Source organism: Anolis sagrei, chromosome 1, assembly GCF_037176765.1.
Source record: "Anolis sagrei isolate rAnoSag1 chromosome 1, rAnoSag1.mat, whole genome shotgun sequence".
NCBI lineage: Eukaryota > Metazoa > Chordata > Lepidosauria > Squamata > Dactyloidae > Anolis > Anolis sagrei.
In genome coordinates, this window is record NC_090021.1 from 129,376,053 (window position 1) to 129,403,748 (window position 27,696).

Sequence of the window (27,696 nt, forward strand, 5' to 3'; positions counted from 1 at the left end):
CTGAGGTTTGGAAACTCTGCAGCTATTATGAGTTGAACTCGCAAAGTTTGTCACCAATTCAATGTTTTTTCATCCCTCTCTACTTTCTCACTAGAAGCCAAATTGACTAAATGGAGGTTATCATACTTCAGAAATATCTTCAAAATACATGACTCATTCAAAAACAAAATGCTGGCCAGTAAAGCTGAAAGCAATTGGGGGGGGGGGGGGGGAGGTGGAGAGAATATTAAGGAATGTTAATAATGGGGATCTCCTTTTGGAATCTCTCTTGGACTCTCCTTTTCAAAGAGCTGCCAAATTGGAAATCAGTTTACTAGTAAATACTAGTAACACATGAAAGGATTGAACATTCTCAGAGGCACTTCACTAGGTTGGGTTGGGATCAATCTATATATACATTTACTATAGGCAAGAAAAAGCAGGAATGAAATTTTGTTAATTAAAGCAGCACCCTTTTTCTTTCACACTCTTTTTACAAGGCTGAGCAACTTTTATGGGTCCACAGATAAATCCTGCCTCTTCCCCCCCCCCCCCTTCCCTCAGCATGTAACGGACACTGGCCCTTTGAAAAACATGATTTTCCCATTTTTCAGATCCAAACTCCACTACCTTTGGGGGAGGGGGAGGTTTACCGGATAATCATCCTCCCTGAGCTTCACACAAAAATCAGAACCTATGAAACTTACTTTACAGGAAAACTACCTTGGGTGTGTGTGTGCTTTTTTGATTTAAAAAAGAGGGAGTGGGGAGAATAGGTCATATAACTTCCAGTAAATGCCAAAGGCTGTTTACAGCCCATAGGTTATGCTCTGCCCAATCCAGTATTATAAGTCTTTGTACTAAAGACATAGGAAAAAGAACATATGAAAAGAGCCATTTCAGCAGCTCTTCAATGCTTGTAGATATCAGCTATTCATTTCCCTCCCAATTAGTTAAGTTGTAAGTGCTCTCTCTGTTGAAACCTAATAACCATGCTGATTGAGCATATTCATACTTAAAGGTAGGAAGGAAAGGGAAATTGTTTCCATGCTCAAAACAATCACAATCAGCCAAGTGGGGAAGTAGGCACTAGCCAATAAAGAAGCAAATGCCACACTGATCAAAGACCATCACATTAACAGTTCATTCCTTTATTTTTTTTCCAAAAAAATATGCTTTGTGTTCATGGGGAAACTGAATTTAAACCTCAATTTAAACTGAATTTAAACTGAATTTAAACTGAATTTAAATCTTGAAAATGTGCCAACTATATGGTTCTTACTTTTTAAGCCACACATGAAGCAACAAGACATCAAGGGCATTAGTGCTTTAAGACCACAATCTTACACACACTTAATAAAAAGCAAACTTCATACAGTGTGACTTATTTTCTGAGTAAACTTGTTCTGCAAGTCTGTTAACAGCTATTTTCCAAACTGAAAAACAGAATTTTGCAAAAATACTTCCTTTACTCAATGATGAAGTGCAGTCAGTATACTAAGAATACTGAAGCTCAAAATTATCCACGTAAGAATATTAATTGCCCAACTCACGATGCCTGGTTGCATTATGAATTAGGTGTCATCCTCTAACATGTTTTCTGACTAAAAATGTAATGCACACTCTTTTATATTCATGGAAATATCAAAGGCTAACCAAAATAGTTTAGGTATATAAGTATATAGACTAAGATGGAACCATTCATCAAACAGGTAAACTAAAAGAGAAATGTAAGGTTTCACTGCTTCAATTCTGTAAAAAATTGACAGAGACTTATATCCTCAGAAGTAAATAAAATGTACTTTTGATTTTCTAGTGAGGCTATAATTGTATAAAACTTATCTGGAAAAATATTCAATACAAGATAATTAAATTTATTTTTGAATAAATGTCTACATAATTACTTTCGAAGATTGATAATGGCAGTGAGATTTAAAGATCTTACCTTTTATAAAACTACAAAATGTTGCATATTTTATTGATGAGATTTATTAATAACCTTTCAAAATCTTGCATTTTCTCTATATGGCAAAAACTAGGGGTTGTACCAAAGTTCACATGAACTTTCAGTAAAAAGGGAAGAGAAAGTTTTGTCATATGAATAAACCTATGCCCTAGACGAGGGGTAACAAACTCATTTTCATCAAGGGTCACGTGGACTTTATGGTTGCCTTTAAAGGCCCATTGAATCCATGGATGGGGAATCTATGGCCAACTATAATTGTTTTACATAGTAGTTGGTTCTCTTTAACATCCCCAGATGTTAAAGAACAACAGCCTTCACTTTTGATTATTCACCATGTGGACTGGGAATGATGGGAATTGAGGAAAGGTTAAAGGACATTTTGAAGTCAGATATCATATCCGCAAGCCCTGTATCTAAAATTAAACCCCACTAACCAGATAAGTAGTTCTCAACCTGTGGGTCCCCAAATGTTTTGACCTTCAACTCCCAGAAATCCTAACAGCTGTTAAACTGACTGGGATTTCTGGGAGTTATAGGCCAAAACACCTGGGGACCCACAGGTTGAGAGACACTGATCCAAACTAAATGAAACAATCTGCAGCCTCCCAGATGTTACTGTATCACAGCTTCCATCAGCTCCAGTCATGATGTTGAATGAGGAGGAACAGAGGAGTTGCAGTTTACCATCTGGAGAGCAACATGAAATGACATGGCAGGCCAGATTCGACCCACGGGTCTTGCTTTTGACATATGTGTCCTAAACTGTTTGTCTTTGAGCTGTAATACTGTAATATTTCAGGTTCTTCTCATTTAAAACCATCCAATATAGTATGTTTATTTTAAGGAATTTAAATGGCATCAAAAAGTTAAACTGAGGACATAAATGTTCTATTCCACCTCCTTATCATGCTATCTTGTTTAGCACCAGGTAGAATTATGGGGATGACAATTCCCAAACACACAGATTCACAAGGTCCAGAAATGAGTATCTATGGGAAATATCTACCTTTAAGCAGAGGTGATACTTTTTAAAATAAAAATAGAACTATACTATTCATGAATATTCACTATTCATGGTCCACATATAGCTTGAGAGTTATGCCTGTAAGAAACAAGTAATGCATACCAAGCCTCACATGCAATGACAATTAGGAATAGGAACACTGCAAAACTCATAGGTCTTACATTTGGAGAAGGATCTGTTTGTTCATATTTTATCTCTTCTTTCCCATTTGCTTCAGACTGTGCCGGTTGATATGATCTGCCTTCAATGAAAGTAATATAGTCTTTATAAGAGCATAATGGGCCTGCCAGGATACCCATGAAATTACAGTTGTAACTTAAATACTCCAGTAGACTTGGCATGCGTCTGCAATTCAAAGACAAGCAACTGGTGAGATTTCACTTAGGTTTTTAAAGAGACCTCTAGTACAAGAATAATATTAATATCCCACTGTGATTATATTCTAGTTGAAATTAAAGGTCTAGCTGACATTAAGTGTTTCTTATAATATGATATTGTGATTTCCGTGATCACACATAAACACAGGTATAAAGTGTCACGCTGCCATCTCTTCAACACATACTAGTTATACTAAAATATCGAGCAAGAGACCAATTAAGAGATCTGAGTACCAGTTTAGAGGAGAAATTGAAGATCAAACTCACTAATCCTTGACAAGAAATTTGCCTAAATAATATATGGTGATGTCCAATGAAAAGTGACATATCAGTCTTAGTACTGTATCCAAACTGACATATATTTAAACTATGTATATGTCACTGATCTTCTGGGGGCCAAATGGCTCACAATGGCTGTATATGTATTGTATACAAATAGATGGAAAGGAGATCTGTACATAGTGTTTTCCAATCTCCCTCTCCTGGCTGAGGATATGCAATATGATAGACTGGAAATAAAATCTGAAGAGTTGAATGGTAGTTCAGAGAAGAGCTTACCTTACAGCTAAGCATTGTTGTGATGGTGTGAGTTCGTCATCCTTTCGAAACATTCCTGTGTATGGTGGAAAGAAATGGGATGTAACACGCTGGGCTGATATGGATATAAAGCCAAGCAACAGTTTAGCATTATAGGAATAAGACATAGCCATCTTTTGGTTCAGAAATATCTCCCTGTCCCTCAACTGTGGCTGTGAAAGAGAGCATTCCAGTTCATGGAAATTATGATTTAACATTTACTATGAAGAATGAAAGGCACCTAAAATATCCTAAAGGTGACATATCCTGTCAGGTCTCGGAAGCTAAGCAGAGTCAGCCTTGGTTAGCATTTGGCTGGGAGACTGCCAATGGTGTAGTAGGCTAGCTTTAGAAAACTATATGAAATTCATTTGTGAATTATGAGTTATAAGGTCACCATAAGTTACAGGCAATTTGAAGGAAAACACAGCACAAGATGAAATGAAACAAAACAACTTCAAGCTACTACTTACAAATTAGATTCCTTTCAACTAACACCAAACTGAAATTCACCCAAGATGAATTAGAAAGGTATGAGGATGTGCTTGAGTCTGAGGAGTGCTGAGGTTTCTCTGAATAACACTAAACCATTATCATTACATCCTAAAACAACATCAGCTCCCTGTTTATTTACAACTGAACCAGCCAAATTTTTAATTTCAATGAGCCTTTCCTTGTGTAAATTTAGCTTTATAAACCGATCAGTAATAATAACTACTGCTCAGAATAGCTTTACTCTTACATATGTACAAGCGTCACGTATCATCATAGAACTGCAACAGAATTTATATAAAAATTATGAATTGCTAAGTAAGGCACAGAACAGCTAAGTAAAATCAAGCCAATGCATAATTCATGAGTGATCACAATTGCCTATTTTATTAGTACAGGTTGGCTGCCCTGAACTTGATAGTTTCAATTCTTTTTTGCATACAGAGAATTTTCATCTAATTTGAATGATTCTTAAAATACAGAGAATAACCCGTCTCTTTCAGTTATGTTCAGACTGTCATTAAGAAGTGTAAACTTCTACAAAATATTCCACTCAGGTAAAACATTTAGGTAAAGTTGACATAGCTATACAGTTCCTAGTTTAATAGGGGGATAAGAAAGTAAAAAAATAATATAGACACGCTGTTAATATTTGAGACTTTTAGAGAAAATAATAAATGAGAAATTGTCCAGGCACTCTTACCATCATGAATTTCATATGCCAAACTTGTAATTTTCTGTGTAATTATCATCATTGGGCTGCAACAAAAGGAGAATAGAAAAGAGGACTTCAAACCAAAGAAATCAGGGATCATAAAGAGTACTAATATCCTAATAATTGTTGTAAGTTCGGGCTGTATGGCTACGTTCCAGACGCATTCCACGGATATATAAACCCCATTTTCCTAGTCTCCAACAGACCTCACAACCTCTGAGGATGCCTGCCATAGATGCAGACAAAATGTAAGGAAATAATACTTCTGGAACATGGCCATACAGTCCGAAAAATTTACAAAAATCGATAGACTAAGCTTTTGCTACTAACCTACTTATTCAACAGTATGTAGCCCCAGAATTCCCTTCCATAGATAGGCTTAGGCAAATTAGTTGGAAACAAAAACCAACAATATTAACACACAGTTCTTAATTAATACTATATTAAACCTAACATATTTAACATAGTGTTCTTTTACATGTAAAGCACCATGTACAGACATGTCGGTATACAAATAAATAGATGATGGTGGCGCACTATGGCTGCCAAAAGATCATATCAATTACCTTATTCTTGGGATATGGACAAAGTAAACCATGATTTGGGATGTTCTACCAAATAAAATAATAATGGATAACGGAGAAAGGCAGGGAGTTTCAGAAAAACATCTACTTCTGCTTCATTGACTATTCTAAAGCCTTTGACTGTGTGGATCATAATAAATTGTGGCAAGTTCTTGGTGGGATGGGCATCCCAAGCCACCTTGTCTCTCTCCTGAGAAATCTGTACAAGGACCAAGTAGCAACAGTCAGAACTGACCACGGAACAACAGACTGGTTCAAGATTGGGAAAGGCGTACGGCAAGGCTGCATCCTCTCACCCAACCTTTTTAACTTGTATGCAGAACACATCATGCGATATGCGGGGCTGGATGAATGCAAAGCTGGGGTGAAAATTGCTGGAAGAAACATTAACAACCTCAGATATGCAGATGACACTACTCTGATGGCCGAAAGCGAGAAGGAGCTGAGGAGCCTTCTAATCAAGGTGAAAGAAGAAAGCGCAAAAGCTGGATTGCAGCTAAACATAAAAAAAACCCCAAGATCATGGCAACAAGAATGATTGACAACTGGAAAATAGAGGGAGAAAATGTGGAGGCCGTGACAGACTTTGTATTTCTAGGTGCAAAGATTACTGCAGATGCAGACTGTGGCCAGGAAATCAGAAGACGCTTACTTCTTGGGAAGAGAGCAATGTCCAATCTCGATAAAATAGTAAAGAGTAGAGACATCAGACTGGCAACAAAGATCCGGCTAGTCATAGCCATGGTATTCCCTGTAGTAACCTACAGATGTGAGAGCTGGACCTTAGGGAAGGCTGAGCGAAGGAAGATAGATGCTTTTGAGCTGTGGTGTTGGAGGAAAGTTCTGAGAGTGCCTTGGACTGCGAGAAGATCCAACCAGTCCATCCTCCAGGAAATAAAGCCCGACTGCTCATTGGAGGGAAGGATACTAGAGACAAAGTTGAAGTACTTTGGCCACATCATGAGGAGACAGCAAAGCCTAGAGAAGACAATTATGCTGGGAAAGTGGACGGTAAAACGAAGAGGGGTTGACCAAGGGCAAGATGGATGGATGGCATCCTTGAAGTGACTGGACTGACCTTGAAGGAGCTATATTTCAGAGGGAGGAACTAAAACACCTCTGAGTGTCTCCTGTCTAAGAAAATCCTATGAAAATCATGGGGTTGTCATAAGTCAACAAGCAACCTGAAGGCACACACACATTTAAATAGCTGATTAACCTGGATCAAGGACAGAAGATTGCTGAATTACCTCTGAATTGCCCGACACAGCATCATGAGATATGGGTGGCCTTTTCAATATAAAAATAAAATGAAAAATGGGTGCACCTAATTGTGGAGTTGCATTAAAGCACTTTGACTACTCTGTTTAAAAGTCGTATTTGCTGATCATAAGAGTTTCTGAATTATGGAGACATCTACAAAGCTCTAGAAAACATATATTTTACTCAGCATTTATTTGACCGCATTATATTTGGGCACAAGAATAATGAGGTGGAGGAAATAGTTGTTCTTACCCTGAAAAATCAGCAGAATATTGTCCATAGTCAAAGATATAGACTCTAGAAATTTGGCACACAGTGAGGTATCCCAAAGCAAAAACAAAACAGTATCTGAAAGAGAAAAAATATATTTAGTTTTAACTCCCCAGGACCATCAGATAAATGAATTGTTTGTAAGTCTTGCATAGGCTGAGTTTCTCATATGCAAAGAACAGTCTTTCCCCAAATGAGTCCAATCATTGATATTTATCAAATAGCCTTGTTGTCTGCCTTTATGACAGTGAAGTTGATGCTGGGCATTTTCTGCAACAGTTCTCAATTTTTTGGAACCTCAGAGAATTAACTGAGTTTCTGTGCACAATAAAGACCAGTAAGGACTTGTGCCTTCTTTCCACCCAAATGACCACTTAGATTCTAGTCTATGAGTTTAATGTCAAATAAGGAGGTCTGCAACAAAAGCTGTGCAGCAAAATCACTTTATCTACAGCCGTACTTCATTCCTTTCTAAGCTAAAAAGAGGGTGAGGAGGGGAGAAACGTTTACATCAGAACAGTATCTTGTAAGCATTCACAGTGCTCAATAAGCACAACAACAATATGACTGAATAACTACAGCAGTTACCATCACAAATGCCTTCATTTTTCATAGCTTTCATTCTTAACTAAGCTCTTTCCCACTGAAAATTTTCCCTATTTTGCTGTATTTCTATGCTGTTGTGATAGTGTATGAACAATATCCACATAGAGATCAAGTGACAAATCATTTCCTACAAAAATATTTTATGTCATATACTCTTTACATTAGCCGCTTGACTTGAATTGCCTGAATGAGGCTGGAGCCTACAACCAGCTACACAAAAAATGGGGGGGGGGGGGCGTTCTTCTCTATACTCCAGTACTCAAGAAGTTAATACTTAAGACAGACCACAACACCCAGAATCCTCTAGCCAGTAGATACCACTAAACTTGGTGTCAAACTCCATAGGTACCTTTTGAGAAGCTGGACACCATATTTTTTTAAAAAAAATTGTAAACATTACTAACTACCATGCTGGCTTGGACATATAAAGGAAGCTTAAAGTATCTGCCTTGCATTTAGGGCACCCAGTGAACTCCTGGAAATTAAACCTTTTCTTGACTATAACGGAAAAACCAACTGCTTTAAATTTTTAGAAGTCTACTATTTTTGCAAAAATAATTGTTTACTGTGGCTTTCTACTAAGATTTAAATCTTCTATTAACCTATGTAGAAAGTAAAGAAGCCTTTATATGAACTGCATGCTGTAATTAGGTTGCTATATCTTGCTTTAATGAGATTCTGCAATTATCCTGGGAGGTAAGAAGCTGTATGCGATATGAATGAAGCAACTGTCACTGTGTTCATTCATAATAAGTTGGTGCTATCAAAGATTACTGTGCCAACGTAGCAGTATAAGCCTTTATATAACTAAGCGCATTACCCATATAGCACACTAAGGATTTCTTTGTTACAAGGGGCAGCTATATTATGGGCCCCACTGTTTAAGCACTGTACAATATGTAAAGATTCCGTATATTAAACTCAGAAGTATCGAACAATCCACCTTCACTTAATGCTCCCAGCTAAAACAATACCAACATATCACAGTACTCTACAGACCCGGGTGAAAAATTGTATTTCTCTCACAGGCTTCAAGTTGTTTTTGACTCAGCCCACACCCCTTGTAGGTGCCATTCTTTCTTCCTTTCTTCTCTCACAAGATTCAGGAGTTATTTTGAGGTAGATCTATCTAATGTGAGAAGAGGCACAGCATGGTGAACCCATGTCTGAGAAAGCCCCTACAGAGTGACCAGAGTGCAATTTCAACAGCTGAGTCTTATTTTGGGATAGATTTATGGAACATATAAAGCTTTCATGGGCTATATAGATTACTTATTTTGCTGTAATATATGAAAGTTTATCTTTAATGTTTTGACTGTTTGCATACTTTAAAAGTAGTGGAAACTTCTTTTTCCATTGGTAATACTGATTTTTCACTTTTATTGGACTAGAGGTCATACAATACATTACTGCATTTTTAACTAAGAGTTCCTTTCATCAAAACCAAAACAGAAATTTGGTGTAACTTTAGTAAATTAAAATATGTCATTTCACGGACTCACGGTGCATCAGTTTGCTTGTTTCAGTATGTCTCCTCTACCCAGAATGACAGTTGCCCATCATCACAAACACTGTATTCAGCCTTTCCATTCTCTTGAAGTTATGGTTGTCCACTTCTAGCATTCTCCCTCTTCCTGAGCCATCTCCTTCAACAAGAAGGATCAAAAAATAAACCACCTCTGTCCCAAATACTTTAGCTTCCTCTTCAGAGCCTTATATCCCTTGCAATATGTTGAAGAGTACATCTTGCCATATCCTTTGTTCCAGTGTGGATCAGAAGGAAGGAGGAAAGATTGTGGACTTCAAGAGTCTTGTCACCCATTTCAAAATATCTTACTGGGCATACACACAATTTCTTCTGTTACATGCAACAGGAAATCATCTACTACCACTACACATATCTTCTTCCCTTGGGGACTAAGAATACCCCCTACATCCACAGAACATTTCAAGGCTTTCTCCCCACTTTCAGGGGTGTGCAGTATTCACACATTAGGACAATCAGAATCATTCCCATTTCTTTACTTATAGCAAAACACATCAAGGATCATGAAAAATGAAGGGAAATATGCTATAATAAACATGGAGAGATTGTTCTATATTCACTCAGATTTGACCAAGTGTTCCAAATGTTAGAACTGAGTTTTCAAAGTTTTAACATTTTTCATGTGCAACAAGATAATTCTGCATGAATGCCAACCTTATTTTAAGCAAGTGGACATGTTATTTTTAATATCTTTGATTTTACTGCGATAATTTAATTCTATTTAAATTGTCAGAATACAATTTTTTAAAAGCTTCTGTAACGTATTTTCAGCATGGAACTGTCAATATATTAAAAGCATTCATAGAAAGTTTTAAATATCTACACTTACTATGTCAACATTGATGAAGGTTTTGTTTGTATATGTAGTCCCTTTAAAAGTATGGTCAGTCAAACTAGGAAGCTTCTAATTAACCATTCCCCAAAATTATCAAAGCCAAGGTACTGTGGTTGCCAGCTTTGGGACAAACCTAAGTTTGACCATTTGGTATGAGCACATGATGTAATCTACAGACATCCTAGGGCCCATTATAGAAGAATGTCAATTACCCAAGAGCCAAAAATGGTAGAGAGATTAACTTATGTGTTACAAACTACTAAGCAGAAAAAGTACAAGTTCTACAATCAATACTTTCATATCAAGGTTGTTTGATCAACATAATTTCTTTTTCTTTAAGTTAGAAATAACACGTCATCTCTTTATTTAAAATAAATTATTATTTGTGTTTTTTTTCAAGGGTTCTTAGAAACAATTTATGAAAGAAACAAGAAGAGGGCTAGGATATTTTTAAGAAATGCCTTCAAAGAAAATCACTGCATTTATCAGCAGTAGCATTAGCATTTGTTAATTGTGCCTCAATTTACCAGCATTTCTGAACAACAGGCACAAATTGATAAAAACATTCTTCCAGAACAGTTTTAAAAAGCAGTCTAAGAGAAGGAAAACAGACAGGTCTCTAAAGCAAACTCTAGTTTTAAAAACCAAAACCACATGAATAATCTTGACTACCTTTCAGATGTTTAATGGGGATGTATGTGTTTTTAAAGCCAATTCTTTATGTGATTGAGGAGCATTTTCTCGCCCATTTCTCTGTCTGTACATTACAACCCCCATATCCATAGGGGACACATCTTGGACGTGAATGCACTGGTGCTGCAAACTTTGTAAAATGATGCTAAGAAGAAGTGTGAAACAAGACAGTTTACCCAACACTGTATACCTCTTCCACAATTATATCAATGTGACTACTTCCCTAGGTCTTCATGATATCTAAGATTCACAAATATAGGTGGAATTTGGGGCATATGCAACAACTTGAGATAACTGTGCTGTGAGGTAATCAGTTCCCGAAGCCCTTTCACACAGCTTTGACTACAATATCCTACTCTATTCCTGGTTTATTTCATCAAGTAATACAGGAAGCAGCCTTCTGATAAACAGAAATACATTTAATACAAGACACTGGAAATTATGAACGGAAGACAACATTTTTGCATAATTAGCATTATAGGAAACGAATTCAATTGCAATCATATGCATAATAACCTAACACACAAACTCCACACAACCATTAGCATTCTTTAATCAAAGCAAAATTAATACAGAACTCTTCATTTTATGTAAAACCCACACCTGCTTGCTTATAACAGTTATGAATAAGCTGAGTGAATTAAAATTCTTGTTTTTATTAAATTATAAACAAAGGTATGCATGCTGTACACACTCATGTATAAGATGATTTTTGACAACTTTTCTATAAGTGAATGCTGGAAATGCTCTCTGTTCCCTGTCATTTTGCGTGCTTTGAACATTTTTAATTAGAATTTACTGTATAATGCTCCCCACCTCTAGAGCATCCTCCCCAGAGAGATAAGACAGACCCCATCACTCTCCTCTTTTTGTAGGAACCTGAAGACTTGGTGGTTTCACCAGGCCTTTGAAAACGACTAGTCTCAAGCTCCAGGCCCCAGGCCATCAGTTAGCTTTGACCTTCACCCACTCCCCTGATCCTTTGTCATCTCATGGGACTTGCCCTGCCCCAGACCTTTTTTATAGTTTACAGTTCTTTAGCATGCCCTGGAAATGAGTAGCCCCAGGCCCCACTATGGTCATTAGTTGGGACTGCAGCTTGCACTTTACTAATGCCCCCAGCCCTATGTTTTCTCTGCACTAGTCTCGGCCCAGCCCTCACAAACTGTCTAGGCCCACTTTGAAATTCTGAGCCTTGGTAGCTTATTTTGCACAACAGTGTTGGAACTGGTTTTGATGTATATGTTTGTGTTAATAATTTTATGCCTATGTTTTAAATGGTTACTCTGTATGTTTTCTGTGTTATTTTGCCTACATGAAAACCCTGAATCCCCTAGGAGAGATAGAGCGGTATATAAATAAAGTGTAATAATAATAATAATAATAAATAAAAGAATGAATGAATGAACAGCTACTGTTGGTTAGTGAATATGGCTAATTCAAGATTAGGACTACAGTATAGTCGGTTTTCTCCTTAAAGGTTTTGAAATAAATAGCCATGTTAACTATTTCATCATTAAACAGGGGAATTAGAGAGAGAAAAAAGGAGGAGGGAGAAGAATCTAGAAGATCTCTGAATCTGATTACAGGCAGTCCCCAAGTTACGAACAAGATAAATTCTGTTTGTTCTTAAGTTGAATTTGTATGTGAATCAATGCAGGGACATTTGAAGTGTAACTCTAGCCATCTATCTTTCTATCTATATTTCTTTTTTTCTTTGAATAGCATAGGGAAGGGTTAACATCCTTGTGGTTTTTGTTTTGCTGTCTGTGCTCCTGTTCAGAAAAACAGGGACTTTCTGTCCCTGTAATAATTGGAGTTTGAAAAAAATAGTTTGTTGTGGAAGCAAAGATTGGCGATAAAGCTTCAGTTGAGACACCTTCAGTTGAGATAACTCTTAGAAGTGATTTTCCCATACCAGGGGTAGATTTCTCTCACTTCCTGTTGTCTCACCCCATTTGTAACTATGAGTCATTTGCAAGTCAGATGTTTGTAACTCAGGGACTGCCTGCAATTTTAGAAGCTATCTTGGATTTCAGCCCACTTCTTCAGATACACAGATGGGAGTATAGTATTAAGATGCCATGTAATTCCCAGAAATAAAGCAGGATAGAAATATTTAATAAATAATCAATATTTAAGAACAATTACCTGGTTGTGTGGATGTGGCCAGAATGTTTTAGGACATGGTATATTGTTTTTAAGTGATCTTATATGATGTATTGATATTAATCAGTTCTGTAAACTATTTTGGGTATTATTATTACAGATGAAATCTAAATTAAAGCACATTTATTTATTTATTTATTTATGAATAAAAATAAATAAATAAAACAAATAAACAATAGGTAGAATATTCCCCCTCCCCCCTTTAGAATAACAAGAATATTTTTGGAATGAGTTTCAAAATTTAATGAAGGAGAATTATGTCTATATCTTCAGAATTACTCATCTTTAAAAAAAATCTGGTCTATACATGTAAGCATTGTAATGCAAATGTCAAATACCATGGAAGTTCTCCCAACTACCCACCACCCAAGGATTACATCATGTTAGATAAAATATTAAAGAGTAGAGACATCACACTGGCAACAAAGATCAGCATAGTTAAAGCAATTGTATTCCTCATAGTCACCTACGGATGTGAGAGTTGGACCATAGGGAAGGCTGAGCGAAGGAATATAGATGCTTTTGAACTGTGGTGTTGGAGGAAAGTGCTGAGAGTGCCTTGGACCGCCAGAAGATCCAACCAGTCCATACTTCAAGAAATAAAGCCTGACGGCTCATTGGAGGGAAGAATAGTAGAGGCCAAGATGAAGTACTTTGGCCACATCATGAGAAGAAAGGAAAGCTTAGAGGAGACGATTAGGTTGGGGAAAATGAAAGGAAAAAGGAAGAGGGGCCAACCAAGGGCAAGATGAATGGATGGCATCCTTGAAGTGACTGGACTGACCTTGAAGGAGCTGGGGGTGGTGACGACAGATAGGGAGCTCTGGCGTGGACTGGTCCATGAAGTCATGAAGAGTCGGAAACAACTGAACGAATGAACAACAACAACAACAGATGATAATTGCAGTATATTGGTTTAGTTTTGACATAGGGAGCATGACTAAAAAAAGTGAAATGATTATACAAATATTCAAATAATTCCTATTTCTCTCCCTATTACAATAACAAAACAAAAGTATTACCGGCCCGTATATTTACTCCGCACACAGTTACTACGGCATTACTAGAATGTAGTACCAACAAATATAGCAGGTACTATACTATACACAAAACAACTGTAATTAAACTACAATTTAAATCTTAACAGTTATCTGTGAATGCTATAAACATAAGAATAGTTAACACTAAAACTAAGCCACAGAAGTATTTAAAATAAGTCCCAGAAAATACACATGTAGTTGTTTCCCATATTCACAGATGTTTCTAAACAAATGGGAAATTCTAGAAAATTCAGATTCCAAATACATTCCATTTTACAAACATTTCTTAACAATATAATCCATCTACAGTAAATATAAGATAAGCATTCAGGTATCTAGTTAGTACTATTATAATATTTGGATTTACTTGTATTCTTTCTGCAGGAAAAGTAATATATTATCCTAATTCTGTTGAAGAAAAGTGTATTCATAAGCGTCGCAAATTTGTTATTCTGTCTGTGATTGTGCTCAGCTAATGAATAAGCATGAAACAGCATTTCTCTGCACCAGTGGGAGATCACACTGTTAAGCAGCTAATTCTTAAAAAAAACAAAACCAAAAAAACCTTCTCTTCACACATTAATAGGCATATTCATTATCATTCTGGCACCCTTCTACACAACATGTTTGAAAAACTGCTGAAAAGCAGTTATAGTAAAGGGAAATGACATGCCATGGTACACCAAAATACTATTGACTGATTAAATGAAATACTTGACTGGTGTGAGGGTTGTAGAGTGTTCCTAACTGAAGAAATGCCAGCATGCCATTTCCATAAAATGCTATCGCTGATTTGTTGCTCTATTTTTTCATTAAAAGCGTATTGTTTATATACTTGTCGGGGTTTGAGGGTAAGGGGGGGGGGGGGGAATGTAAGATTCTGAACATTTTAGAAAACTAGAGGAGTCATTAGGAGTTGCTATAAATAAAGACCACAAAAGATATGGACTTTATAACAGAAATACCAAATTGGTTTAACATCACTTTAGGTCTGTTTTTTCCCAGTTTTCTGCATACAGTATTCAATATTAAAACATTATAATTAAAAGAATGCAAAGCATACTGGCTAATGGCATTAGTAATGACATCAATAAAATGTAACACTGCACATTCTCCAGCTTTGAATATGCATAGCTTGACTTGGTATATGTAAAAGGCACTATAAAACACAAAGGGGAATGGGAGACTTTTTCCAACGCTTACAGTGATGGTTGTTGGTTTGCCTTTGGGAAGACACTGCTCCAATTGTTGAACTACTGTGTTACCTGTTATTTATATAAGGTCAGCAATCGCAAAGTACTTTACAAGCTTTGTTGTGCTCGCAAAAAAGCTTTGCGTTTATTGCCACTTTACAGAAGGACAATAAAAGGTAACCTGCCAAAAAATGAGTAAAGAACAAAATGCAATTTCATCTCCTCTGATCCAACCTAGGATTCAGTATTCAGTAGGACACAATTCTTAACACCAGGCTATATTTAAAGTAAGGGTAGGCAGGGTCATAAGGTGGCAAAGGCAGAGGCAAATTCCAGACCAGGAGAACAGGGCAGATAGATGAGACAAAGGACAACCTAGCCACCCACCCACCACACTCAGAGCCACACAGAGAGAGGTTTGGCATCCTGTTACTAAGATAGGCATGTGTAAGTGGTGCTATGTATAGAGGGCAAATTTTTCACCACAGTTCAACATGACAGTAGCAGAGGTAGATCTGCACATGCAGTAAAGTTGTGTACTGTGCTTATGCACTGCACACTGTAGCTACTCACTGCTGACTGAACAACAGCATCCAGTAACTGGCATGTGTTGGGTAACATTTGTTATTCTGCATGGAGAATGTGCATGGCCAGCGCAACTTATTCCCATGTGTAGGTATTTACATTATGCCAATGGTTCTCAACCTGTGGGTCCCCAGATGTTTTGGCCTTCAACTCCCAGAAATCCTAACAGCTGGTAAACTGGCTGGGATTTCTGCGAATTGAAGGCCAAAACACCTGATAACCCACAGGTTGAGAACCACTGCACTATGCTGAGGGGATGCTGAATTGAAATCATAGTGTTATGTCTCACCTTCTTGTGCCTCTTTCCCTCTTCAAATGGTACTGTACCCATACCAGCCTACCAAATTATTGCAGTCAGGAGGAAGGTATATAGACAGAGTCCCTCATCATGTTAACCCACCCTGGGCTATCTTCTCTAAGTATACCGTTCTCCTAACAACCCACCACAAACATATGGGAATGTACACATTTCTGATGCAGAAAATGTGACAGGGATTGCTCTCCCCATATGCCTTGCCCACATCATAATTACACAGATTACCTGCAATTTCTTTTTCATGAAATTTAGTAAAATAAACTACCATTGATGAGGTATTTAAAAGACAATACACAGCCACTACTGCTGTGTGCAAAAGGAAAACAAGGAACTATTTTTCTACTTATCATCAATGGTACCATAAAAAACATCAGACATTTCACTCAGATTCTCTATACATAACAAAGCAAGGGCATCAAACAAAATGCTCTTTCAAGCAATTTGGTTTTGATTCTTTCATTTCTTTGTGTTTCTTTTTGTATCCTTACAGCCTGAAACAGAAGAAGCCTGTCCAATTTCAATAAACAAAGAATTATCTCCCCATCATTTTTCTCTGAGTTCTTTTTTTCCTGCTACACATCCAGTACATCACAATTTCACTTATGGCAGAGACTAACCAGCTATACTATGTTTTTAGTCAAGGATTTAGCACTACAACAGGCTCCTTTTCATTTTTCTGTAAGATCTTGAAATATACTTCAGCTTTTGCTTGCTGTCTGTCTAACCCAGTCACACTGGGCCTGTTCAGCCAAAGGCAGCACAGCCTGTCTAGCTGTCACTGACTTAGAACCAAGACAAAACTGGGCACACAACTTGTAAGCATTTGTATTCCCAAAATGTGCCTCTCTCTTCTCAGTGACTTTTCTGACAAAGAAGGGGGAAAGAGGGGTACCAGAGCCTACTGCCAAAATGAATGGGCCAGTGCTCCTTTTTTTTTAACATAGTAGGAGTGATAAAAAGAAACCAGTGTGGTAAGACAGACGCTCTAATCCAACTAGGACTATCACAGTGTAGGAACAGATCTATGTGCTCTTACTACTTCAACAAGGGCTTTCACAGCGGCTACTTGGATACTCACCTTCTCTCTATATTGTTGCTGTGCAGGATAGATGGCTATGAACTACATTCAAAAGTGTACCTATTTAGGATGTGGAAGTAAGGACCTGTTCCACAGAACCCTCCTTCTCATGCTGATCACCTTAGAGATTCATTGCCTGTCAGCACATCGTGGAAAGCTACGAGAAATGGCATGGTTGACTTTACAACAGATTGCCCCCTCCTCTTTTTCCATTCAAAGTAAGAATAATGTAAAGGCCTCATTTGGCCTCACTTAGGTCATTATGTTGGCTATGTGCTTTTTGTTTGGCTGGAACTGCATAGCTAGCAACAGGAAGCTCAAGATTTCTTTTCACTAGTTTATTAAGAGAGAAAAAACAACGAAAAAATATTTTGGGAATAGGAAAAGAGGCACATACAAAAAAGTGCAGGAGAATACACACATTTTGGGATGACCAAAATTTTCACTCATGAAAACTTGGTACAATATTTAAAACAAGATACAGGAAATACAGAGCCCAGAATTGGTTACTTCTCCTATTTTCTGCATACTGTATATGATTTTTACACAATTGCCGCTCACAATAGGTAAATCATTCAGTTGCCTCAGAAGAAAAGTTATTTACTCAAACCAAAATTGACTACATAAAGCAGCATTGTGGACCTCCAATCATTTCTCTCACAGGTGCTTGGATGTACTTCTTGTTTGCACATATGTGAGCAGAAAGATTTCAAGAAAAATTAAAATTTTTACAGAATTGCACAACAAATATGAGAAAGAATTTTGTTTTAACTTTACAGCTCTTTCCCAAAAAACAGCTGCCTTTTGTTTTGGGATTATTGTTTTTTCACACAGAGAGAAGGTTTCCACTTTCCTATCATCATGGAAAATAACTGGAGAAGTGGCTGAACAGGGATGGGAAGAGAGAGAAGGAATTTCCTTGGAAAAATGTAAAAGGAGAAAATGTTTTTTGGTAAAGAGCTATACAAAATTTTCAACAAATACTAGACTCAGTAGACATACTAGATATTTCTAATAATAAAGCCAATCTTATTTATTTATTTATTTAGCGCATTTCTATCCCGCCCTTCTCAACCCCCAAGGGGGGACTCAGGGCGGCTTACAAAAAGCACAATTTGATGCCAACACAACAATAAGATAAAACATATATAAACAGCAATTATAAACAATTAAAACAATCAATTATACATCATAATAAATAAAACCAATCTAATGCTCAATGTTCGCCAGCTCAGAGTCCGTAAATTCATTCCACATTGTCAAATCCTATCAATTCTAGTCGTCATTGTCCTTTGTCTATCTGCCAGATTACCCAAAAGCCTGGTCCCATATCCATGTTTTTAATTTCCTTCTAAAAGAGAGGAGGGATGTCGATGACCTAATTTCCCTGGGGAGTGAATTCCACAGGTGAGGGGCCACCACCGAGAAGGCCCTGCTCCTCGTCCCCACCAACCTCACTTGTGATAGAGGTGGGGCCGAGAGCAGGGCCTCCCCAGAAGATCTTAAAACTCCAAGGCGGAACGTAGAGGGAGATGCGTTCAGACAGATACGCTGGGCCGGAGCCGTATAGGGTTTTGTAGGTCAAAACCAGCACTCTGAATTGTGCTCGGAACTGGATCGGCAGCCAGTGGAGCTGAGACAACAGAGGGGTAGTATGATCCCATAATCTTCTACAACAGTACTCCTTGAGCTATCTGAAGCCAGGAATCGGCATTTCTTCTCTTTAATTTGCAAATGTATATGGCCTCAGCCTACAAATGTTTCTTTTTTTACTTGGAACTCGCCATATTCCAGAAGAATACTAGCAGACTGAAAGACATCCATGGCCCACCACTCTCAGCAATAATGTCTACTCAGCATTTTGTGTATTTCCTTCATCTAAAGTATTAAAGTAAAATCTTCTATGACTTAAGCTTCTGGGTTCTGGGTCCACCAGTGAAGATCTATGGACCAAAACGAGAACAAGAATAGACCTTTTTGTTTCAAGGACCACACTGTTTTGGAATGAACCTATAGTGGGCACACCCTAGCTTTGTGTAGGAGCAGAGAGAAAATGTGAGCAGGGGTGATCTTTTCTCTCCCTTCATTACTCCCAGCAGGTTTGGATGGAAGACGTAAGAAAGATGTACTATATAGTGTATTAAAACAGATATAAGATATTGAACTTGAATTGAAAGAAATCATTATCTTTATTTTCTCTGACTACTAATTGAAATAAAGGTTTTACTTCACTTATGAATGTATTCAATACATTGCAGAGGTATTCATCATGTCATAATCAAATTGATTCACACTTCTGGATTCATAACCAACCACAGTTTAAAGTTTGCACTAAGTTTACACTGAATTAAGAGTTACTGTATAAACAGACACAGATGCTTTCACCTTGCAGTTGAGTCGGCATAAAGGAGACAGGGAATGGTAGTCCAAGGCTCTATGTTGCCCATCACTAACACTGAATCTTAACTCAGTTCTGAGGTCAATAAGAGACTTTGTGGTCAAATGGTTCCTATTTACAGATGGCAAAACCATCTAAGCTTTATCTTTATTGTTATGACCTCTATTAAATATTTCTCTTTCAAGGCATTACACAAGTAATCCTCATAAGAGTTTCAGGCAAAACAGAACTGTCAAAGTCATTAACTAACTTTGCTAAAGCCATATAAATTCTTGCAGGGAAGCTGTCTATAAAATTTCAAGTATGCTACAATGTTTTCAAGTGTTTGCATGCAAAAGGCCACCAGGAATTCTTTTTCAATGATCTTGCCTTTCCAGAAACACAACATGATAGAAGGCAGATTATCTAACAAAGCAGATAAATCGCATCTTGCATTCATTAAGCATAAGAAGCCAACAGGAAGAAAAGCCGTAAATAAACCATTTTAAGCAGCCACAGAGCTATTCCTTATAAGGCAGGGAGATGGAAATAATATCGATAATTGTTCTTGCAATACCAATTCAAGCTCTTCAAGAAAAATCTACTGCAAAAACATGTACAAATAAATCAACCAACACTAGGCTTTTACTTGCCAACATGTTTGGATATTTGCACTCTACTTCTCCATCCTCTCACCTCCAAATGGGCTTACATATTTTATTGGCTCAAGGTGTAAGAGAAATAATAATGTTTAGGTAAGCCCAGGTTCCCTAGACTGGATATTATCTTTCATGTGAGCTGAGGAGGCAAGAAGTAAATAAAATGCCAGAGGTCAAGGCAGTGGCAGCTAGTGATTTCCATCCCATTTAGATAATAAATTTGCTCTGGATTTATCCTTAATGTTAATAGAGCTGTCCGAGGTACTGAATGCTATCCACAAAATAGGTTCACCATCTTGAACAGTTCAGACATAATTGCAAAGCAGATTTACAGCCCTCCTGCATGGAAACTATGAGCCAAACAGGCTCAAGGATTGCTCCTGATCTTATTTACTACACAAAGGAAGCAATTTGTGTGCAGATCCAAGCTGACTACAGCTTCAAGAATGTCCAACATGACAATTTAAGCATTCTGATGGGTCCATAGTTCAATCCAGCGTGGATCAAAACGAGCCAGTCTATTTCAGCTCTCAGCCGCTTGCAATGTTGACACAAGCGTGTGGCACCAAAACACTATTGTATAGTCCTTTGAGAACTGCACTAACATTGAAGTTGCCTTGCTGCTATGCCACTGCATCAGCTGTGGTGAAGAGCTGCTCAAAGTTGAAATCACTTGATTGGAATACTGAAATGTAGACTTTGTGGGGTTGCCTTTCGATAATGGTCAGAAACTTCAACTGGTCCAAGAGTTGCAGCCAGATTGCTAAAGGGTGCTATTTACAGTGAGCACACAACTCCATTACTGCAGCACCTCCACAGACTGCTAGTACGCTTCTAGGTAGTGGTGTCCTATAAGCCTCAGCCATATATTTGAAGAACCATATTTTCTCATATGAGTCTGTCCAAGCTTTAAGATCTTCAGGGTAGGCACTTCTCTCTGACCCAATACCTACTGAGTCACAATTGTCAGAAATGTGGGAAATTGCTTTTTCTGTGGTTGCTCTGACAATCTGGAATTCTCTCCTAAAGAAAGCTATGATGACACATATTTATTGTTTTTCTTTTCCAGCAAATCTTTCACTACTGATTTATGGGTTTTGAACAGAGACATACTTTTTAAAATCCTTGTTCAAAAATAAAGATTTCAGAAGTTTTAATTCTGTTGTTAACAACAACAACAACAACTTTATATTTCATCCTATCTCCCAGGAGGGACTCAGGGCAGATTCCAAACATAAAAGGTAAACATTCAATGCCTGAATACAACAACAATACACCCATACTAACAAAATTTAGCAACCCAACATATAAACACAAATTATGACTTAACAACTAAAATTAAATTAAAAAAAAAACCCAGCCTGTTATAACAGACAAAAGACAAAACATCAAACATGGAACAGAAGCAACCATTTCCCAATTCCTTGGGGCAAACAGATTGATCATTGCTCAAGATATCTATTGAGCTGGTGGAGTGAGCAGGGCACAGATATAGATGGTAGCTGTAATCAGAGATATAATGGTAGTATTACCAACTCCTCCTCCTCCAACTCCTCCTCCTCCTCATAAGTTAATGAGCAAAGGTACATCTTCAGCTGCTTCTTGAAAGCGGGGAGGAAGGGGGCCATTTTTAACTCCTTAGGAAGGGAGTTCCAGAGGTGGAATATGTATTGTTATCAAATATTTCATTTTGTATGCTTTCCACTATATGTGTTTATGTGTTTTTATGGCATTCTGTGACTTTTTGTAAGCTATCTTGAATCCTGCCTTGAGAGAATGGGTCATAAATAAAAGGATGGCTGGCTGGCTGATTGGCTGACTGGCAGGATGGAAGGACATAGTTTCAAATGTGTACAGATGTTGGCAAAGTGCTACTTGGGGTGGGGGAGATTCTTACTAGAGCAATAATTGTTTGGAAGTATCATGTAACAATTTGTTTTTACTGTCAAACATTTTATCACACCTGACAATATGCCTTACCTTCCTATTAGAACGGTTGCAAGGTTGAATTAAGTTCTTTGAAGTTAAAGGGTTTTTCATAGAAAGCGTTACTACAATCAGATATGAAAAACCAACATCAAAGAATGTAAGACAGCACTGCTGAGCAAATAATCTTACAGCTAAACATCTTACTGTGCCCTGTTGCACGGTAACATAATGCATTACATTTTCGTTGTACAGTAACATAATGCATTACATTTTCTCAAGCAAAAAAATCCCCATTACCAGCACCACCATCAGAGACAGCAAATGTATTACATTCATGCAAAAAATCCTGTAAAGAACTGACATATTTTGCAAATACGTCTTCATCAAACTCCAAAACACACCCTCCCAAGTGATAATCACCATGTATTTAATCGGTCATACAGCTCACAAACCAGATTCTTAATACACATTATATATCTGAGAGCAATAATCCAAGATCAATATATCAATTATGTTCTTTAACATTTTTATTTCAAATGCAGGCTATATTTTCAATATTTCAAATTGACAATCTTTCTCCAAAACTAAACACATAGAGCCTCAAACAACAATGCATAGTTTCCAAGCATGCCTGTGGAGAGCAGAGAGAGAAAGGCAAAAGAACATGAATGGTGAGAGAAAGATTGGAGCTGTTTGGAGCTTTGGCATGGAGCTTTCACTTGTAAGAAAAGCTGGCTATGCTTGTTTTCTATTACCTGCCCACAGTGGGTGAGGGTCAGGAAGAAATTCAAACCTTGCCATCATTTGGAATAATGGGTTTTCTTTGCCTGCTTAGCAGAGGAAACATGAGAGAGGCATAAACTGAAATCTTGGTTACAGCCGGAAAAAGTTTATTCTACTTGCTTAGCAACTAAGCAACTAGTGTCTCCTTTCTTCACTTGGCAAACCTGCTGCACAGGGTACAGTCCGAGAGAGTGTCCCTAGTTCTTTTGGTGTGCTCTCTTTACCTGGGAGGGCTCCTGGAAAAAGCACAGCAAAAAAACACAGTGCTCACCAGTTACTCACTATCAGCGTGTTCCTTTGAAAAGGAACTGTTATCTAATGGCCAGCTCACCCTTTGGAATCAGCAGTTGGTGTCTCTTTTGGTGTCTCTGGAGAGAATGCATTCGTTTGTTTAGATTGGCAAAAATAAGTTGTGGTACTTTATTCCTTAAAACTCTATAAAATTAGTGGCAGGTTAAATATCCAACTTTGTCTCCATGGGAACCCATCCACTTGGTCTCCAATGATCACCTATGAAATTGGCTCCCCCAATTTACATCTGTCTCAATTTACACTGCAAATCCAGGAACGCAGGCAGCCCCACTGAAAAACAAGACCCGCCCAAACAAGTTACAAACCACAAGCTTTATTAGACTCGATCTGCAAATATCCAAAAAGGAATAGCTAAGAGTGAGACATGTGTACTGTTTTACCACAGAGCAAATGTTTGTACCTTTTGTATTCCAAAACTAAAATGCAATGTTTTACAAGAAGGAGTCCTCATGTATTGAACATATTTTTATCTGATTTTGCTTACAGAATACCAATGCAACATAAAAAGTAACACAGGTTTACTATTGGGCTTTTAAAGAAATCATTTGAATTGGAAAACAAAATCAATACAGAAAGATCTATGGCATGCACTGTGGCTGCATCAACTAATGGTGTGAATTAGTTCAGAAATATAAAAGAAATCTCAATGCTTGCTGAAAACTTTCTCTTTAAAAATCTACAAAATACTTACATTACTTAAAATTCAAAGGTGCTTGTTCTGTGTGACTGGTTCCACCACAAAGCCCCGGGTGTCCTTGAAATACAATATTGTAATGCACCCAAGGCAACAGCAGTAAGCACCCTAAAGCCAATGCATCAATTATGATAACTAGAGCTGATGCTAGCTATTTGAACCTCCTCCAGCCAAATCCAGGAAATCACTGTTCATCTCAATGCTCTGTAGTGAAAAGTTAAGTCTTGTGCTGACAGCTAATTAAAAGGCGAGCCAATTAACAGCCTTGAACACAGGCCATTAATCTGTCAAGGAATTAATGTAAAATATTAACCTTGAAACAGAAAACAACCCCATATGACAGAAGTAAAATGTCACCCATTAGAACAGCAATATTTTACAGAATCACCTATAATTCTTTCTTGAATTATGCATTTCTGCTTCTACACATTACACCCACTGGATATTCACACTACACCGATATATTTGTAATAATTTGTTGTATATGTTGGGGTGTTAAATTTAGTTTCTATGGATATATTGTTTTTGCATTCGGGCATTGTATGTTTGCCTTGTGTGTTTGGAATCCGCCCTGAGTCCTTCCTGGGAGATAGGGCAGAATATAAATAAAGTTGGTTTATTATATTATTATTATTATTATTATTATTATTATTATTATTATTATATTTACTGTGTAGTTCACTCCAGGTCTGCCAGGCATATTAAAAGCTAAATCCAAAACTAAATGGCACATATTAACAACTATGCATAAACACTTAATTCAACAAATATTAATTAAAACAGTAAATGCTGAGTTTTAGTCTTTTATGCACTAACCTTTGTGAAAATAACCCAACCAGAGGCGGCCCTAGGTAATTTTCAACGGTAAGTATTTTGGCACCCCCCCCCCCCCAAAACCAATCACTGATATATATTTTCTGTTCGTCATGGGAGTTCTGTGTGCCATATTTGGTACAATTCCATCATTGGTGTAGTTCAAAATGCTCTTTGATTGTAGGTGAACTATGCATCCTAGAAACTACAACTCGCATATGTCAAGGTCTATTTTCCACCAAGAGCGCCTCAAGAGTGCCCCTGGGCAAAATCAACTATACTACAAATGCTTACTTTTCATAATGGGTTGAGCCGCCCCTGAACCCAATCTATCACTATGTAACAAAATTTGAAAAAAATATGTTCCTGGTTTGAAAGTGTGATTTCCTGTTTAATTGTGCAGTACTTACTTTAAAAGTAGTTGTTACACTCCAGAAACTTCATTTTTGTGGCTGCCACAAACTATGTTGAATTGGTTAAAACTCTATGAGATATTCATTGAAAAACTATAGCAAAATGTGCTGCAGGATGTTCTGCAAAAACAGTTTTTGCAGTTTAATCATTTGTTCCATGTTTTAATGATAGAACCATTTAGGAAATGATATTTAGAATGCAGGAACAAAAATCACGTTACATGGTGAATTATTCCAAACTCCAGACCTCATTTTATAGGCAATCTTCGTGCCATGAAGATGCTGATTTTTCCTTCCTAAATACATCTGCCTCTGTTTAGTAGTGATATCCGATCTATTTGACAGGAATAGTTATGTTGAAGTAATAATGCATGTAGCAGTACTACAATGACTCAGAGCTCATTTGCTCCCCATCAAATCACTTGGCAGCACGACAGGTGGAATAACAAACCTCATAGAAGCATCAGTAGAAGGTACAGTCACTGCTTTCAACGAAAACTGTACAGCTAGGGAGAGAAGGAAAGAGAATGACCACAAAGTACTGCACCAAGAGCACTCCATATAATTTTTATGAGACCAACCTTCTAATATGGGCAATCTAATTGGGCCATGTGTTCGTCTACTTCAAAGAACAGCTCTAAATGGATCCTAGCAAAACTTTCTGTTGCTGCTGCTTTGGTGTGCCTTCAGGTCATTTTGAACTTGCGGCATTCCAAAGGCAAACCTTTCTTGGCAAGTTTTCTTTGGGGGAAGGGGTTGCTTTTGCTGTCCTTTAAAGTGAAGAGAATGTGACTTACCTAAGGCGACAAAGTAAATTTTGAACTCTAGTATCCAACTGCATTATATGAGTCTACAATGCCATATAATGCAGTTAAACTTCATTATGAAACTGCATTATATGAGTGTAGATGGGGCCATGGTCCAACACCCAAACCACTACACCATGGTGGTTCCTTTCACCAAAACACCAAATCCAAGAAGGCTTGAAATTTGTGTTTCCCCAAAATGAATCTCTGATACATCATGCTAAATTGATCCTGAAAAAGAGGGGAACCTCAAAAGCAGTTTGTGATATGGCATGGGCATGATCAAACAAAGTGGCTGCCCTGAGTCCCTTTTCGGGAGGAGAAGGGTGGCATATAAATATAGGAAATAAATAAAGGTTGCTTACCTGTAACCGTATTTCTTCGAGTGTTATTCCGTGAAATTCGCACCTATGGGTTTTCCCCTGCGCCTGCGCAGCAATCCGGAAGTTCTAAAGATTTAATGAATTTTTAAATGATTATTTTAAATGATTATTTGCGGACGCGGAAGCCCCGCCCATGTCCCCGCCCCCTTGGGCGCCCTCCGCCGCGGCGCGCGGCTCCTGGGTAGTTCCCCAGCGCTAAACAGCAGCTAGGCAACGGCATGACAGAGGGGAGGAAGGGCGGGTTGTGCGAATTTCACGGAATAACACTCGAAGAAATACGGTTACAGGTAAGCAACCTTTATTTTTTCTTCGTGTATTCCGTGAAATGCGCACCTATGGGTGAGATAGCAAGCTACTGACCTGGAGGTGGGTCATGCCACACAGGAAAAGAGAACTGCTCTGCCGAAAGCAGCGTCCTTCTTGGCTTGTATATCCAATTTGTAGTGAGAGGCAAACGTGGAAGGTGTAGACCACGTAGCTGCTCTACAGATCTGGTCCAGCGGCACCCCTCGCAAGAAGGCTTGGGAGGTAGAGACCGATCGAGTGGAATGGGCCACCAGGTGAGATGGTGGTTCCTTTCCTGCCAATTGGTAGGCTAGGCGAATCGTCGAAACGATCCAGGAAGCCAATCCCTGTGAGGACACAGGGTGGCCCAGAGTGTCTTTCCTATACTTTAAAAAGAGTTTGGGAGACTTCCTGTAAGAGGACGTCCTATGTAAATAGAACGAGAGTGCTCTTTTAACATCAAGGGAGTGAAGGGTCACCTCCAACGGGGAGGTTGGGTTTGTAAAGAATGCTGGTAAAATAATGTCTTGTGACATGTGGAACTGGGAAACAACTTTGGGGAGAAACGTAACGTCGGTTCGAAGAACGACCTTGTCATCATGGAACCTAATGTAAGGTGGGTCTGAACGGAGAGCCGTGAGTTCACTGCTTCTTCTAGCGGATGTAATGGCCACTAGGAATGCTGTCTTCCAGGAAAGGTGAGAAATCTCATTGGAGGCCATGGGTTCAAAGGGAGGTTTTGACAACTGGGATAGTACTAACTCCAAACTCCATTGGGGGGCGGGGGGGAGGCAGGAGGGTGGACATTTTTGTATCCTTTTAGAAACAATTGAACCAAATGGTCTTGAAAAAGGGACGGCAAGCCAGCTTTTCTTCGGAAAGATGAAATGGCCGCTAGATAACATTTGACAGATGAGAGGGAGGAGCATTTGTTG

At 38.1% G+C, this 27,696-nt stretch overlaps 1 protein-coding gene across 3 annotated transcripts in view; it reads right to left on the reverse strand.

Moving 5' to 3' along the window:
* MBOAT2 (membrane bound O-acyltransferase domain containing 2) overlaps positions 1-27,696 on the reverse strand; it is an 84,605-nt gene that overhangs the window by 17,276 nt on the left and 39,633 nt on the right. The window contains exons 2-6 of one of the 3 annotated variants that reach the window (XM_060787882.2): positions 25,739-25,793; positions 7,229-7,324; positions 5,118-5,173; positions 3,905-3,959; positions 3,131-3,314 (exon numbers count right to left, since the gene is read on the reverse strand). In XM_060787882.2, coding sequence (XP_060643865.2) covers positions 3,131-3,314; positions 3,905-3,959; positions 5,118-5,173; positions 7,229-7,324; positions 25,739-25,743 — 396 coding nt within the window. In that variant the 5' untranslated portion in view covers positions 25,744-25,793. Of the gene's footprint in view, positions 1-3,130; positions 3,315-3,904; positions 3,960-5,117; positions 5,174-7,228; positions 7,325-9,354; positions 9,495-25,738; positions 25,794-27,696 lie in introns of those variants that run through there. The other 2 variants (XM_067468530.1, XM_060787871.2) reach the window with 2 other exon arrangements.